At 36.3% G+C, this 18,135-nt stretch overlaps 1 protein-coding gene across 1 annotated transcript; it reads left to right on the top strand.

Annotated features, from left to right (window-relative positions):
- The first annotated feature begins 13,188 nt into the window (after positions 1–13,188).
- Positions 13,189–18,135, top strand: LOC110374206 (sodium channel protein Nach). The gene is made up of 9 exons (XM_064036726.1): positions 13,189–13,432; positions 13,726–13,917; positions 14,351–14,452; positions 15,421–15,556; positions 15,774–15,967; positions 16,248–16,381; positions 16,827–16,938; positions 17,182–17,288; positions 17,942–18,135. Exons 1-9 carry the CDS (start codon positions 13,326–13,328, stop codon positions 18,094–18,096), a joined length of 1,239 nt encoding a protein of 412 aa, XP_063892796.1. The 5' UTR covers positions 13,189–13,325; the 3' UTR covers positions 18,097–18,135.

Here is an 18,135-nt window from a genome sequence, read left to right as displayed (position 1 = left end):
AATATTCATAACATAATCACCAAACATACCGTAGCATCACTACAAATTGGTAACCTAAATAAATAACAGAATTCTTTATTTGGAAATTCAATTGTTTGAGTTTAAAAGGCAATTGTGTTTGAGACAGTCCAATTCCGGCAGATTAATGACTTTGCCTGGAAACGTTAGGCAAACAGGCAAAAGGACCAGGAATTTGGATGGAGAGCTAGTGAATTTCAAGCAGACGTTGTTTGGCAGCTTCAGTGTGTCATAGTATACATTTTAGGAGGTGTTTCGTTTAGTAGTGAACGTCCTTGACCGATGTGAGGGTGTTTGATCCCTACAAAGTATGGTGACCAAATCTTAAAAAGACTTGTTCTGCTAAAATTAGAATTAACTAAATGTTACCAAAAGAAGTGGCATGAGTTTAGGGCCTGCTTGAATTTTTCAGGTTTCTACATATATGTATCTCACTCGTACTAAATCCCAAACTAATGTTTGAACAAATATTCTAAATTAAACCTTTTTGATGTTCGTAAGCATTTTCACCTTTTCGAATAGCTCATAAGACATTGACTTATAAAAGACCGTAGTTCCAAAAGAACCAGTAATGAAGGACGAATCACGGAATGGAGGAGCAACCGCAACCTAATTCCGAAGTCCGTGTGTCGCGGATATGTCCGAATATTTGCGGATATGAGCGTGCGTGCGGATATTTAAGGCCTGAGTCGGGTCGACGTGAGACTGATGTTGCGGTGCCCGCCTCTAGCGTACGTGAATAATTCATTTGTTCATGTGTGTGCAGAATATGTACGTGTGTGAGAGAATTACGTTATAGAGCTCAGATGTCGCTTGTCTCACAGATTATTGGTTGTTGGACATGGGTATGTTATTTTAGGAAGATTTTTTTTTATTATTGAAAAGATTTTTCCGAGATGTTATGGATGAATATTAGATCGAAGTTGCTAGGAGAGAATTAGAATATGATGCGGGTAAAAAAATGTTGTCAGTTCACTTGAAATGTGTACTCTTGCATGAGTGATCGCTGACAGGAAGTGTTATTAAATTAAAAAGCGGTAAATCCGGTAAATCTGACTAGCTTTCATAGCAATATTCTGAACCTTCTAGATTTTGAGGCAAAGAGATCTTTCTAAACTCAAATGTTCAGACCACGCAGTTTTTATCTCAGCGATTACATCCTCCAGACGCCACTAACCGCGAAAGGTCGCTACTACTTATAAATATTCACCAAAACCAAGTACATCCACGGGTCTTTCCTATAGTCCATTTGGAAGGTAATTTACAAGCGGAAAGTTAGTAACATTCTTCCCACGTATATCGTTACTGCGATACAGTTCCAAAGACCTGTCGATTTATTTTTATAAGCACGCTGACTTTACGCGCGCGATGAGGCCGGAATCGTAAAGAACGCTTTAAAATGCCCCCGGTTTTATTACTTTCGAGTTAATCATTACGCAGTTTACGTGTTATGTAGTTCCTTCGTTTAAGAGGGATCTTGAACGTGGGAAGTAAGTTCGAATTTTGCAACATTTTACAAGTCATTTTGACGACGCATTTTTTATGATACTTCAATGTATACTCAGTACATTGTTAACAATTTCAGAATTTTTAAAAAAGCTCGTCATATTGACTATTTGCTTGATTAACTTAGCATTAGTCGACTTTGTCTTTGACAGTGGCTCAAGTGCACTCCATTCACTACGGTAAAGGCAAGGTATACACCACAAAACCCATATACAAAGCACAGGTGACACTTCAACATGTCAATACCTTCCTCAAACCTCGTCAATTCAATTCGCTATAGAAACATCTTATCTGCCAGATAAAACCACATCTTATCTACCAGATAAAACAACTCCTAAACGTCTGAGCTTAACTCCCCCTTTTGATAAAGAGATTAGCGGCGGGTCTTTATTCAGGCAATACTTAGGTTTATCTGCTAAACGGTGGATCAGGATGTAAGAGATAACGGCACACTTTTCCTTTTCATATTTTTCCGTGTTTTTGTAGCTTTTTGTGGTTACAGTTTTGTTATCGATGGCTGATGTAGATTGTGATTTCAAGGCAGCAAATCATAAGTATTTAGCATCTGTTTTATACATAAGATAATTGTTTAGAATCTAAACAAGATCACTCGATTATTTATCAAAAGGCACATTTTAAATTATATAAGGTACTTTATGTCCTTTAGTGAAATTACCTTTAATAATGCACAGCTGAACACTTACTTTATTTTCAGGAAGGATAAATGATTAAACCCAGTGTACAAGCAATAATATAACTTCAATTCCTTTTCCCCTTAATTAATACCATCTCATTGGTCATTAATGAAACTTCTCACACCTATATCTCAATCAGATCTCGTCAATTAAGGGCCTTGTCTTATCAATTAAGGTCCGGCGTAGTTTCGTATCGTGTCGGAGCGTTGTCGGACAAAGTTATTGCGCGCGAAATTCGCCAAAACGCCCACTAATAGCTGTAATAACTGCGCGTAACCAATAAGTGCTGGCCGAACGTCCCGACCAATATACGCCGTTTAAAGCATAAGCTGAAGCGATTTTGGTAATCATTATTATGCCCAAAAGCTTGGCTATCTAAAAGAAATATACTTATAGTGACTGTCGTCCAAAAATAATAGCCCTTAGTACCACGCAAGTTTTATGTATGTTTGGGTATTTGTTCTTACCTTGGCATCTAGACGATATCGACATCATCTTAAGATCTTGAAATAAGGCTCCATAAACAGTCAAATAGGTAAAATATCTAACATTTGGTCTTTTGTGTAATGTTTGGACCACGAAAAGAAACTTTGAGCCAACATAGCAGAAATCTGGAATCATAAAGCACAGAACAGGCGAGGTGGCACAAGGTGGAATCGGGATGCATTGAGGAGCTGTGTCCATGACGATTAAGTCAGACAAGCTTTTGACCGATAATGACGCATACCTCTAAGCACTTATGACTTACCCCATACCCACACAAGCAACACTAAATCATCGAAGACTTAGTGGATCTCACACTAATTGTTAGGAGGGACGCGGACATATTGAGTGCGCCATAATAACTAGTGTTTATTGGATTACTACCCAATGTTGTTGTTCCCTGCTCCTCAACACGCCATAAATGATGAGTAAGACTGTTAGCACGACATGGAATGAAATCTAATGATAGGAAGTTATATTTAGTTGCTATCTAATATTGTGATGATTTATTGGTTTTTTGATGGTGCAATATAAGTCTTTTTGATGTGCAACATTTAATTCGGTTTTATTTAAGCTTGATTTCGTAGGAACATGGTAAGCCTGTTAATGCCTATGAAATTAGTGTACCTACAGCTGTACTAACACATTCAAAATTATGCGTAACACTGCAACCTTTTCTTTAACGAATGGGAGACATCTGAAAATCACGCTCTTATGAACTAAACCCTTGTTTGAATCTTTATAGAATCTCATGAATCTAATCCTCTCAAAATTGGTAGATATCCTATTCTTTATGTTTAGTAAGTACTGATGTTAAAGAGTCTCTTATTTCATAACTTTTTTCAGTCCAAAGTATTGGACTAGACTAGATAGAATGACATTTCCATCTTGGTAGTCTATGTTTACCGCGAGTTCATCGAAGCGAGTAGTGATAACATTTGGAACAAAAACAAATAATAACATGCTAATTAGGAGTGACAGCATCATGCATAGTAATCATGAATAACAAGATATTAAAAGAAAAATATTATTTTGCATGTCTTGAAAAATAACTTTTAATGTACTTTGACTGTTGGTCTTACTAAGGAGTATTGGGTAGCCTAGGTAAGTGGTTTAAGGAGGTCAGATAGGAAGATGCTCCATATAAAAGACTGGTACTCAGCTACAACAGGTTAGACTAGAAGCTGACCCCACTGTTTTTGGGGGTAGGCTAGGTACTGATACTTTGGCTGTAACTTTGATTGAACTGGCAGCATAATAGACTTGCTTATTGGTTCCTCGAACACTCTTTTTCGCAGATACCTCTGAAGTTGGTTTTGTACTTACAAGGAATAATTTCAAAATTAATTCCATAAGCAATAAAGCACTGGTACTCAGCTGAATCTGGTTAGACTGGAAGCCGACCCCAACATAGTTTGGGAAAAGGCTCGGAGGATGATGAATTCCATAAGCAATAAAGTAAAATTAAACCAACATTGACCACATTTAATGATAACTATAACATGTCATACTGCCTCACCATACAACAATATTCCATAACACGATTATTTTTATCGCATTACAATCTGACGTGGTCCCCATCTCTGTCAGTTTGACACAATACGGACAGACAGATCGTTCCATCGTAGTGAATCGAGTTTTCCTTAAGGAATCTCTAGTGTATACTTGATTATGTGTCTTTTATTGAGTTTTTGTTAGTTGCTTTGTCGGCCTTTTAGTTTGAGGATGAGTGACTGTCATTTCTTTTTTATATGCAGGATTATTCAACTTTGTATGTTGTTAAAAATCATGATGAATAGGTATAGAAAAGCAATAAAAACATAAGACCAGATAATGTTTTTTTAGTTGCTATCAAGTAGCAAGTTGGATAGTTACGTTTATTCATGCAAATAAGATATGTAAATGGAAATTTGGAGGTTACTTACTTACCTTACAAAAACTTAGAAAGTTGCAAAGTTAGTAAAGTTATTGGAGTAATTACGAGCAGTATATTTGTTTAAAAGATACCCATTACATTTTCATAAAACCAAGCTTGGTACCCAAGAGTATAAAGTCCATCTTCAGCAACCGAAGTCAATACTCGCTTCACCCCCACTTGACTCCTACTCTCTGAAGAGCAACTCAGTTAATACTAACACTATCCCCCAGGCTGCCTTATCTATCGGATTAATACGAGATTGTAACTATGTTTTATGCTCCCCTAGATCGGTATTGACACTCAATAATATTGACAAGATATAGTCTCAAGAGTTTAGCTAGTCGGCTCTCATAAATTTGTTGGTAGTATTGCGAATTAACTACGCTTTATAAAGTTACTTTATTTACTTAGCAGTATTAGTTAAGTTTTAAAGTGAAAATGAAATTATTTCAAATCACTGCTTCTGTTTCTCATGGATTCCTACATCTGATACAGTGAAAATTCAAATAAAGCACATACATTGATCATGAATGACTCTTAACTTTTATACATATTTTTGTCCATAATCTTTTGCATTGCTATCAACTGTAAGAATAGATAAATTATAACCGGTGAATACCAGGTAATATATGAAAGGTGCAATGCATTTGTTAAAAAGTAAAATCAGTATATTCAAAAGTAAATTCCTGAAAATGACTTGGAGACCATCGTTGTTCAATAAAAGTTCACGAAGTTAATCGACTTTGCATCACAAAAATATAATTTCCTTTCCATCATTTTAAGACCCCAAAAATATTGTAAAACCCCGTACAATACAGATTGGTGGTAAGATTTGGCTCATCAAGGTCAGCGAGGACACAAATTATATGGAAGGTTTGCGCTGGTTGACTTGTCCCGTGCGGCCACGCGATCCGAGCATTTGTCACCACTAATGCGCTCTGCACCTAGCCTAGGGCTATGCAGCTGGCTTTTATTTTTGGTGGAACTGAGGTTATCCTGCAATTAAAACTACTATACTTATTATAAGTACTTTTAAATACATTTTGTTGATGTGAGGAATAGTGTCATACTCATTTCGTATCAAAAAATAATATTTTAGAAACTGTATGGCAAATGCAAGTGGAAGAACGATAAGGTTAATCCATGTTAGAAAAAAAATCTTCTAAATTACCATTTGTTCAGACCAAAACACAAATTAAATATTTTGTAACAAATAGTAAAAAGACCCTACCTTTAACCCTATCAGGTAAAACATAAGTAACAAATAGGCCCAAGTAGTGGCAGCCCTAACCGCGTACAAATCGTCGGCCGATACGATCGGAGCGGATACAATTAATTACGCGAACAATAGACGCCGCCGTGAAAACTACTGATGACGATCGCGTGAACACTCCCCGTACGGGAACGTTCAATAACTCCGTGTAACTCGCTGTTACACGCTTTTATATAATTCGGGGGCGTTGAATGGACGGTAATTTGGCTTGATATTGAAGAGTCAATCAAGGTTAAACTTTTTGTTTTATTGTTCTGAACTTTTTTCAGCACGATAGATCTGAAATGTTAATGAAAGATGAAGTTACGTCTTGTGTTCTATTAATAGTTAACATGCACTCGGTTCTTTAAACATCAAATATAACATTTCCCTACTGGAAACTTTTCAACAAGAACATGGCAGCTTTAAAAAAAATACAAATAAGACAACTCATCGAAACAGCCCAAACAGCATTAACAACCGTACAAACAAGCAAAAACATACAAAAGTTGTGTATAAACAAACTTTTCAAAAAAAAGAACATCCCAACGCGATTGTATAGGTGGCACAAAGACCGATACTCATCATTGAGGCGACACATTCCGAAGTCCCGGAGAATACCATCGGCGTTTACGAAGTGCTCAATAAACAGAACATTCTGGAGTATTCCCAGTTATTGTGCTGCCTTTTATCAAGAGATACGGCCGTGTACGAAGCTCGCTTGGGAAATAAAATAAAGAAATACGCGTGCTCGCGACAGTATGGGCCCCGACATAAATATTAGACTCGATACGGACTTTTATGAGTCTTAAGCTTATGAAAATTATATGTCCCAAGATGTATTGTGATTCGTGTTTTAGAATTATTGCTGTTAATAGGAAGGGAGAAACGGTTTTTTTCTAGTTCTGCAAGTGATAAAATGAAAAACCTTTCCGTTACTTTAAACTTATATTTTGTCAGGGAATCATGAAAACACCCAAACAGTTCGAAGAAAAAAATATTCAGCCATTATTCTTTAAAAGCAGCATAAAATACAAGGAATTTTGCATATTTTATGATGCCATAAAAAATATCCCCGACATCAATCTGGACCCAAATCTATAAAACAATGAAATCAGCGTTATAAAAGTAAGACAATCAATAAAAATATAAATTGATTTCCACAACCATCACGTTTGATCGCCGTTATTGAAATGATCAAAAACAATGTAATATGGGCTTAAGTGAGCGTGAAAGAAAGGGATATTACCTCTCCTTCTCATCAGTTTATCGGCCAATCAGGATTCAGTTTGAGTGCACACATAAATGTTTAGTACCTGTATGTCTGTATGTCTGTCTATTTACGTTAACAATAGTCGTATAATTCCCGATCATTGGCAGTCTCGTAAAAAGTAATTGACATTTTTGCTTTCTGATTTCAGTAGTACCGCGTCACGTAGACACTACGTGTAAAATCGGTGTAACTACCTGTAATATTAGAGAAGCGCGTCGCTAAGTAACATCCGCAAGGATCGTTTGATTATAAAGTTAAGCAATGCTTGGCTCGGTCCTCCGAGTTCCTCCGTGTTTCGGAAGGCACGTTAAACTAGTGGGTCCCGGCTGTCATTTTAATGGCTTTGGGAGTCGTTACAGGTCTAACAACCAGTCCCACCAAGGTAATACCCGTAGTTGCCCAGGCACTGCTACTTCGCTGCATTCAGTTAGGCTAGTAGCCGACCACAACACAGTTGTCAAAAGCCTACGTAGATGATTACCTATAGTAGTAGTTATGATAGGTGTGTCTAAATAACTGATATTCCAAATATAAGCTGCAAATAACAAACATCCAAATATTGACATAAGCCTGAATATTCCGCCTAGCTTAATATCCTGTTACCTAAATCATAAAATATTGCGATATGTTACACTTCCTGGTTTGAGAATTCAATCGGGATACATTTCTGGTTACATATTAAAGATCATGCGTCTATTTGATCGACGATACTTAACATGATTATAAATACAGGTAGGTGATAATCTATGTTTATTTTGTGGTTTGAAATGTATACGCAGCAATATGTATTTGAAACCACATATTTGCATAACACGCTAATTTCTGGCAAGGTTATTTAGTATCCCAAATTATCTCTAGTTCAATTTTACAATAGTCTAAATTCTGGCCGGTAACAGATCTTGAATTAACATTACTGAATAGCTGAATGATAAAATTCTTAGGTCTGAAAGGTACCGAATTCAGGGTCTGTAAAGTTAGGTACTATTATTTTATGTAGCCAAAAATCCAATTCAAAATTAAAACAAAACACTATTCTAAATTCTAGTCTAAATCTTCCACAAGTTGGTGGTCTGAGCCAATATTCCTAGCAATTTATCTAGCCGGTCAGGGGTTATAAACCTAAAATTTATTCACCAACAGATTAATTACATGAACTTTCAACCTTCCTTGAACGAGCCAACTATTACTACGAGTATTTCACTGAGCACCACCACCAAATTTCGCTGAAAATAAAAGCTAAGTTTATTTAAAGTGAAGCTTCAAACAGCATTTTTAGCAAGAAATAACATAACGGAGTAACTATGTAGGAAGTATACATTTTTGAATAGCACTTTTTAGTCACACAATTCCTTGAAAAAAAACGACATAAAAATCTGCCTTAAAACTAAGAAAGTGCGACAGACAATACGCCGTCTTAAAGTACACTAAAAGCGAAATAAAACACCTAAAGAGCTATATAAGATTTGCTTTCATAAGTCTTTGTTACAGCTATTGAATATTTCACTACAGAGCCGACACAGCTATCAGAATAAAAAGTGAAGAGCGTCCCCGGGGCCAGCAATTTGCCTACTTAGCTCATACATAAGGAAAAATACGTAACACTGTTTTAAATAATGTATACAGCTATTCTTTTGCAGGAAAATGTGCGTTTCCGATGTTTTATAATGATTTTGTATATTTTTTGTACTTATGTGACGTTTATGTAATGGGTATTATAAGCTCTTCTCTCTTAAACTCTCTAGTTTCGAACCAGATATTTTTGTAAATAAACGTCTACATACGGTTTACGATTACTGGTCTACTCTACTAAACTTCTTCCTTTTTAAGATAATTATAATTAAAGGTGACTTTTTAATTGAAATTACTACAGAAAATAAATCTCAATCCAAATCTAAAACCATTCCAATTTGTATAAGAGGAAAACCATGTGAAAACGCTGCTTAACGCTAGAAGACTAAATCTGCCAATTATTTCCACAATAATCTCCATAAGGACTATAATAGAAGCAATTATAGGCTTCCAAATTGTTAGCCGGTTTCGCCGAAAATTTTAGGTAATGCTCCCAAATTCAGTTGCATGTTAGTGTCCGAATTTAGATGCAACTTTACTTTAAGTACATAACATATTCATGGTGTAACGTAGTCCTCGATATTTCGGTCCGTCAATAGTTAAAATAGTGAGACTATTTAGTCGACTAAAAGCGTTGGAACCCGAATAATAATAGAATATTCTATTCAACTTTACTTGCTCGGATGCAAACTACTGTGTCATGTAGGCAGAGGTGCGCAACAGTTTTGGATTTCTTTTTTTTCAGTTTCGGTTTTTTTTTTAGGGTTCCGTGACCATATTACTAATACTTCACTGTCCAGATGGACAGGTGACATCTGTCACCAGGCTGTTTCTCATGAATAGTATTTCCGTGATAGTCAGTGAACGTACTGAAAACTAGAATACAATCAATATTTAAAATATAATAAAGGCTTTGCACGGGATGACAGTATTTCTCCACTATATAATGTGTGTTATTATACATATAAACCTTCCTCTTTAATCACTCTATATTAAAAAAACTGCATAAAAATCGGTTGCGTAGTTTTGAAGATTTAAGCCTACAAAGGAACATAGGGATACAGAGACAGAGGGACAGAAATAGCTACTTTGTTTTATACTATACAGTGATGATTAACCTTCAATGATATATTCCTAAAAATAAAATGTTTGGTGCCCCTGTCTCGATGCATTACGAACTGCGATGTTTGACAGTTTAAAGGCTGTATCGAAAATGAGCTCGTATTTTTACACTCGGTGGCCGATGCACCGATGTAACATTGACGGCTGAATTGATTTAGCCATACTCTATTAACACATGTTACTGTCAGTAATAATTAAAACTTTTTAATTTTAGATATCGAAAATACGTTATACCACGTCGGTCAATGGATATTCACAGTGCTCACGAATTACTGATTCGCTCTTCAATGATAATTCAATATTGCTATGATCATCATCATCCTCCTGCCCTCATTCCAGATTTTTTCTAGACATGTCGAGTTTCACAAAATCCATCCATCCTTTCTTAAGTCGTTTCATCGTTTATTTAATATTTTAATGATATTTCAACAAATATAAAATGTTTTCTTTTTTTTTTAAATTAATATCAAACGAAGTTCCGAATATCGTAGTTAAATAAATAAATTCAAAATAAAACGTAATAATTAACGCTTGTAAATATGCAAGGAAAACGAATAAACAACAGTGAATTGTTAAAATAAAACAGCCAATTAATAACTCGTATGGGGCACCGTAAACAACATGGGTTAGTTTTTCACATAGCACTCGTAAATGTCATGGAAACCCATTATAGGCTTGTGAATGATAAAAACATTCATAGCTCAAAACTAGGGATATTTGTCGGTTTAAATATTTATCATCGTTGGCTAAAGCGGCACTCATATTGGTAGGTAAGTATGGGGAACTACTACTAATAAGTAGTAAGTACTTAGTTTTATATATGTTATGGACCATGTGATTAATTCGGGCATTATTTATAATGCCCGAGCATTATGAATAATGTCTAGCTTTATCGGGCCAAGTGATTAATAACTATCTTAACTTCATTATTTATCACATTGTACGGGCATTATTATATTGCTACATGATAGTTGGGCAATTTGATAATAAAGCTATATTTTATGCGGTGCGAGGGTGGCAGTTGTTCTAATAAATAAATCCTGTTACTTGCTACATATTTTATGATTATTGTTTTAAATTATATGTTCTATTTTAATGGGAAATTATAAGTCTAGCCACAAAATTATTAATTGGACAATTGTCATCTAATTTACTAACTCGGCCTCGTTTTTCTTGATCTCATTTTTCTTGGCTCGTTTTTTTTTATGTTAGAATTTAATTTGGATTCAAAACATTGTATTAAAAACTGAACTTAGTGACGAAAGCGAATCGCTGCAAAACCGACTCCACGTAGTCTTGTCTGCCCTACCCCTAGAGTGCAATTCAAAACCGCGTAGGCGAGGCGGCCTGCGAGCTGAGGCGCAGGTAGCTTTAACGCTCGCCGACGCGGCTGAGGCTGGCCGGCGGCGCCGGCCAGCAAGCCGAAGCTGCGGTGGTGAGCGTGAAAACGATCTGCGACGATAAGCTCGCATGGGACCGCTGGGGCCCCGCAGCGCCGGAGCCGTGACAGAAGCCATGCTTGCTGCATGTTGCATGCTTACTTCTATGCTCTGTCAATTGATATGGGATGTTTTATATTTAGTTTATTTTAAGTTAAATGTCAATAACAATAAAAAAAATGAAATTAAAGATGTTTGTATTACTTTGCCCAAAAGGTCACGGGCAATATGTATAGTGCCCGGTCAATTTGATTGTTTGAATAATTATTATCAAATTGCTTTCTCATATGGGGCATTATTCATAATGACCGGGCATTATGTATACTGCCCAATTTATCACGTGGTCCATAACATATATATGTATTTTTACAATGTCCGTCATTCTGTGTTCATGTTTTTTGCCCCTAATTTTCAAGCAAAATATGTTGCTAGCGAATACATTTTACTAAGATAACCATAGTAAAACTTAGACATAATTTAATTCATGTACATTCCTTTATCAATTTAGCCTTATAAAACTTGACCGACAGAATTAAAATACCTCAAAATTGAAAAAATATAAAAACCGGCAGCAATTTATTCGATCGCCAACAAAATAATACTTCATGCACTATCAATAAATCATGCAAAAGTAATAAAAAACTGATTAACAATAAACCGGCGCTGGAACGCGCGATACCATCGCACTTTATTGTCAAAATGATTGATTCGCTGGGGGATTAATAAAATTAATTTCACCCCTTTGATTCCACGCAGTTGTCGAGTGGACGCCGGATTAACAACGTACCGGTGATTCCCGAAAATCATTATTACCCCAACTGTACCTATTATTTACTGCGTTCTTACTATTTACAATTTGCAGCAGCATTATTTGGAAGGATGACGAACATATTTTCATCAATTTTACAATAGCTTTGTCTTGTTTGCTTTTCGGGGAATCACAAATTGGTTGCTCAAACCAAATGACGATTTTTGGCTGAATTTTAAAAGGAGCTCTTACAAATATTTTTTTTAAATAAGTAATACCGTAAAATTTCCCGAAAATCTTATCTCTATTTTTCTTTTCTTTTTTACTGTGTTAGGACTTGCTATGTAAAACATGTACAGTTTTAAACATAAATCTACCAGAGCAAGGGAAATCACTCCATTAGAACTACTGCGTCACTCACAACTCCATGGAGCCAATAGACTAGCTGATAAAACATCCAGGTATGTAACTCGTTACCTTTGGTTTCTGAAGACTTCAAAATCGTCGTACAAAGTGACCAAGCTGACCAAGTTATATAGAATGTATGTAAGAATCGAACCGCCCGTAATATGTATAGAACTTAGCTTTGAAAGGTCTTACAAGAAAATGAATAGCCTTAAAACTAATTAAGGATTTCTTATTCGAGAAACAGACTTTGCTCAAAGACTTTTTCGTAATTCAATAACTTCTTTTTCTTTCATTATTGTGAGTGAAAAATGCGTCGTACTCAGGCTTGAAATAAAATCAATTATGTTCCAGATAGTTAACTTCACAGATGGTCTTAAAAGCTCTGAGATTTATTCCATCCAGATAGGTCTAAATGGGTCTAGCCTATAATAGTTTATGATTGGTATTTTTAGCGTTATACAGTTTCACGTTTAATTCGGACAAAGGCAAAAGTATGCAAATAGGTTTTTATTTTTTTTTCACAGATAACTTTATTTCCAATGATAAGAATATTGACATTTTAATTTTTAAAAATATTCTGTTTAACTACTTCTTTTATAACATTTTTGTGAGACCGAATTAATGAATCATTTTTATTGGAAAACATACTTCTAGTTAATAATTAAGATTTCATGATGACCGGTTATGCGTCACACTCCAAGTTGTCCCAAAGGGGTTTTGCATATTGGCATCGGCTCCACGTTTGCCTCCCTAAGGACATTTAGCTACATAGCAGCATATTACTCCTGACATTTCCCCAGATGGCTATGGGCCCCAGCACTGCTAGCAGTTCTAGGGGCTGCCATTATCCTGGTGATCCTCACAGTGGAGCGCTATGAGGAGACTCCAATCTATATGGTGCAGCACGAACAGGTCTTTATGAAGAGACACTTCCCTGCGGTCACCTTGTGTCCTGAAGTGCGGTTTGTTGACGAGAAAATTGATGCCTTTTTGGATGAGATGTAAGTTTTTCTAGACTTCCTTCTATTTAGTTATTTATTTTTGTTCTATGTATTTTTCCCGAATCAATTGTCTTACGTGAGAATCTCAAACAATTTCTTCGATTATCATGAAAGTTATAAGAAACCAACCCATTGCCAATCGCACAAACGCGGGCCACCCCTAGTGAGCGTCAAAAGTACAACCATTCCGAATGTGAACTATATTTTATTATGACATGTGGGTACTACTGTGTACTGGAACAGAAGCGGAAAACTATTTCCATTGTTTCTTTTTAACCCCTATTCTTCTACAGTAAATATCCTCCGAACATGAACTCAACTTCCACGCGAGAGATCATCAATCAGTTGGCTGCGTTCTACTCCCTCGACGTGGTGTATAACTTGGGAGACCTGCTGCGGCTGGAGGAACTCCTGGAATACAACGACCTGGATGTGGAGACTGCTGCTGAACGTCTTACTGCCACCTGTGAGGAGACGCTCATCAAGTGAGTTGGAGTTTAAGCAAGGGGATCGGTGATTGTGTATCTAGTGTCTGCAGATAGTCATTTGAAACCAAGGCCATGTTTTCAATCAGAATGTTTTCAATACCAAGACCCGCATGGCCAATTCCCCAGCCTCGGGGCCGGCTTTGTCTACCAGTGGAACTTTTTGGTCTGTGACTTTTTTCTGTGTGTTTGGTAACTGAATTCGATTCTGTAACTACACTGGTGTGAGATCGAATTCCTCATATTAATTGTATGGTCTCACGAAACAAGGCCAATATAGAGAAGGATTTCCGATTTCTGAGAAACTGAGATGCAAAAGCGCTGTATATCCGATTATATATCCATATTGTAGTTATTAAATTTAAGATTTCCTTTGAAATGTAGTACGTGAACTATTCTGAGAATATATCCTAATTTGGATTGTAAATACCAGGTGCCGCTTTGGGAACGTGTTATTAAACTGTTCTGATATATTCCAAATGGAACTGACTGGAGATGGATTCTGCTGCATCTTCAATGGAAGGTCTTTGAGAAGGTGAGGTAGTTGGTAAACCGTTCAGAATATATGACCATCATAATGTATAGGTACTAGACAAAAACAGATATTTTCGTCTATACTCACCAAATTGATGAACCGTTTAAAGAAACCGTACTCGATTAAAGAAGTAATAGGCCCAATTTTACTCTTACTTATAATATTTTTAATATAGCATAGCAAATAATTTGCCTCGTGTAAATATAAGGAAGGAAAATACATAATATTTCTAAGTTACATTTACAACTAGCATCTCACGTGGTTTCACCCGCATCTTAAGATCTTTAGATAAAAAACACGTTTTTGTTATGTACGCCTGAATTACTGCCACGTTTCATCAAAATCTATTTGGTAGTTTTTGCGCAAAAAAATAACAAACATAGACACATCCGTACATTCTTTCACAGTTATAATATTAGTAGGAAGTAAGATAAATAAGTAAAAGGTTACTTTAAGGTAAAATAAACTTCATTTATTTAAATATCAAGCAAACTACAATATCTTCTATGTAGTTTCCTCTTGGTTACAATATTAATTTCTCTGAAGTTACATGGAACAACTTGTAACTTCTTAGAAACTGTTATATACTCGTACATCATAAATGTATGTTACGGAAAATTATATATTCAACTTTACGTATAAATATGGAGTTCAAGGAAATAAGTATTTTTAGAAGTGTTACTAAGCCATGATCTAAATATTAGGTTCTACCACATTTTTGATCCAGTGTAGGTAATGAAGGTAAAGCGATTTTTCATTTTTGTTCCAAAAATTGGGAGGCAAAGTTGGGAGGTAGATTGAAACCAGAAAAAATAAATAACATAGGACAGTTTTATTGACATCCGTATTCGGGATGTAGTTCTTTTGGGACAGAAACTAGTTAGAAATACACTCAATGTATTTTTTTACTACAATCATATAGGCCTGATCCTGCTTTCGTACAAAGTTACATTCATTTGACATTCCAGAGAAATGGAAGAAGGAGTCAAGATCAAACGCACTCCCCAACACTGGTACACGAGGGAGTTTGGCTACACCAGTGGTCTGACCATTGCTGTGAATCAGAGTCAGAAGCCGACTAGCATTGATCTTACTTATAAGTGGGTAAGTTACACAGGTATCTGTCATGGCCGCTTTGTCGGACGCACTCCCACTAAAAGACATAAACACCTACTTACACAATCAAGGGGTTTTAATCACCACGACATGCCAGGAATCCATATTAACGGTTCATTAACCCGCTTCAAAAAAAGGTGGTTCTCACTTTGTAGAAAATCGAAAAATCATGGCGTTCTCTTGTGAACGCCATTTTTCTTCGCAGATTGCTCTTCAAACCAGCCAGCACTTTGTGGACACGACCATGAACGGCACAGCTCTGAACCCTGGCGCTGAGCAGTGGATCTCATACTCCAGCATCGGCTTCCAGATAGCCATGGGTGCCAAGACACTCAGTCCGTCACTCAGGAAATGCAATATGTCTACCAATGTGTTGCGCTACTTCCCACATTATAGCAAGTAAGATAAACCTACCTACAAAATAATTCTCGTTTCTAGTTGACTCCAAAGTGCATACAGATTTTTATAATGCTGTATTGTAAAAAACACATTAGTTTATTAATGTTTGTTTACTTGAACGCGTAAATCTCAGAGTTCGATCCGAATAGAAAAAAAATAAATGAAGGCTACTAATTATTATACAAGTTTGAGAAGTAGCTCCTAAGGGACAAGGATAAAATCGCTTGAATAAGCTAAGTAGCAGGGTAAAGCATATAAAGCTAAAAATCTCTGTTTCCAGGAACTACTGTCTACAAGAGAAGGAGATGGCGAATACGTTGAACAAATGTGGGTGCGTGCGGACTCCGCACCCGCGGCCTCCGGGGACCACACGGTGCCGGGCTCCCATGCTGCTATGTGCCACACAGGCTATGAGTATTAACTATTATTTTTAAGGCATCTTCATCATCATCTGCCGAGTCTTTTTTCCAACTATGTGGCGGTGTCGGCTTCCAATTTTTAAGGCATATACATTAAAATCTTCCAATGAAATGAATAAAATAATTACCAATGGAAATATTTATAGTAGTTTTGAAGCTTCCAAATCAAATGACCCAATAGTTTAAATTACGTGCAGTTTATATTACGTGCGTTTAGATCAAAATAGATTTTTAAAACTCTATGTAGATGATTCTGTTTCGTGAGCATTTATTGCTCGGCAAAAGATTTTAATAACTTTTTTTTGCTTAAAATTACATCTTAAAGATGTGTAGCACAGTAACTTTATATATTTTAACAACACCGATTTCTACCAAAAACGATTTTTCCTCCTGAAATTCGGCCTAAGCAAAGAATCCATTAACAGTCCCTATGTCCACAGTCTCATATGACACGAGCGCCGACTGTCCACTGACGTGTGACGTCGAGAACATCATAGTTACCGCTTCCAGTTTCACGCTTGACCCTACCGTGAGGACCGTGGAATCCTTCTAGTAAGTTCCATGTATAATATACGTGGTTTTGATTGTTAATTAGCTGGCAATACATTAGAATTAGGCAAAATAGAGTTTTCTCAATTTAACACCAAAAATCACAATAAGATTATGATGATGATTAAATTGGACGGCAAAAAAGTATCTACTGAAATAGTTTGCTGAATGTATCTTCCAAGCAAATAAAGCTCGAGATGAAATTTAAAATGTACAAAAATTATTACACTGTCTATGTTGTTACAGTAACGGTTTGAATTTCAAGAAGGTAACAGTGGTGCGAATCTTCATTCAGGGTCGAAAACGGAAAACTAAAGAACGATGGAGCTACTTCGGATATTACGACTTGTTTTGTAAGTTCATGTTTATCAAAATTCTGTAATCAGAATAGGTCCTTCGAACCATGGCTTAAAATACTTATTGTCCTCTTGTTACGCTTGCAATAATGCTCACCATAAGCATTTTGCTTACGAGGAATTTTATAAAACCGACGAGTTGGTTTGTTTACCTTATAACCCACTGAAGCCTTCAATTCTTTCAGTCCTAGATAGCATTAAGAAAGGCTACAAGTACAACCCAGCTACAACATACTTTTTATCTTGGTCGCGCTTAAATAGGTAGTTTCCGGAACGCGAGTTGCTTAGGTATAGGTAGAATCTTTACAGGGTGTTCCCTGCACATTTGATTTATACTCAATTCTTTATTAGCATTCCATGGTACATTTTACAGTCTGGAATCAATATGGACCCTATATAAGGTAAGCCTTATATAGGGTCCATATTGCTTCAAGCTGAGGCTTGAAGTTGGAGTTTAGCAGAAGCTTATTACTAGATTATAATTATATTTAAAAACATTTCAGTGTACGTGTGAGTGGGTGGGAGTTTCTGTTGTTTGTTGAGTCTTTGTCTGTGTATCTTTACTAAAGATTCATTAATCCTTCGTTTTTTTTTAAATTTATTTCCTTATATCTTTCCTGTTAATTATGTGTAGTTCTTTGGTTTTGCAGCTCAACTAGGAGGTATGTTCAACGTATGTTTTGGGTGCAGCGTGCTCACTATGCTGGAACTGCTGCAAATCGGCTGGAGGTTCATGCTCATCAGGATACAGCGGTACTTGGATAATCGTCACATTCGTCACGTCAAACATCCTCAAAAGAAATAGTCTTTTTTAAAATAGCGTTTGATTTTGACTCGTGTTTAA

Source organism: Helicoverpa armigera, chromosome 10 (assembly GCF_030705265.1).
Source record: "Helicoverpa armigera isolate CAAS_96S chromosome 10, ASM3070526v1, whole genome shotgun sequence".
Taxonomy (NCBI): Eukaryota; Metazoa; Arthropoda; class Insecta; order Lepidoptera; family Noctuidae; genus Helicoverpa; species Helicoverpa armigera.
This window is presented reverse-complemented; position numbering and strand designations above follow the sequence as displayed.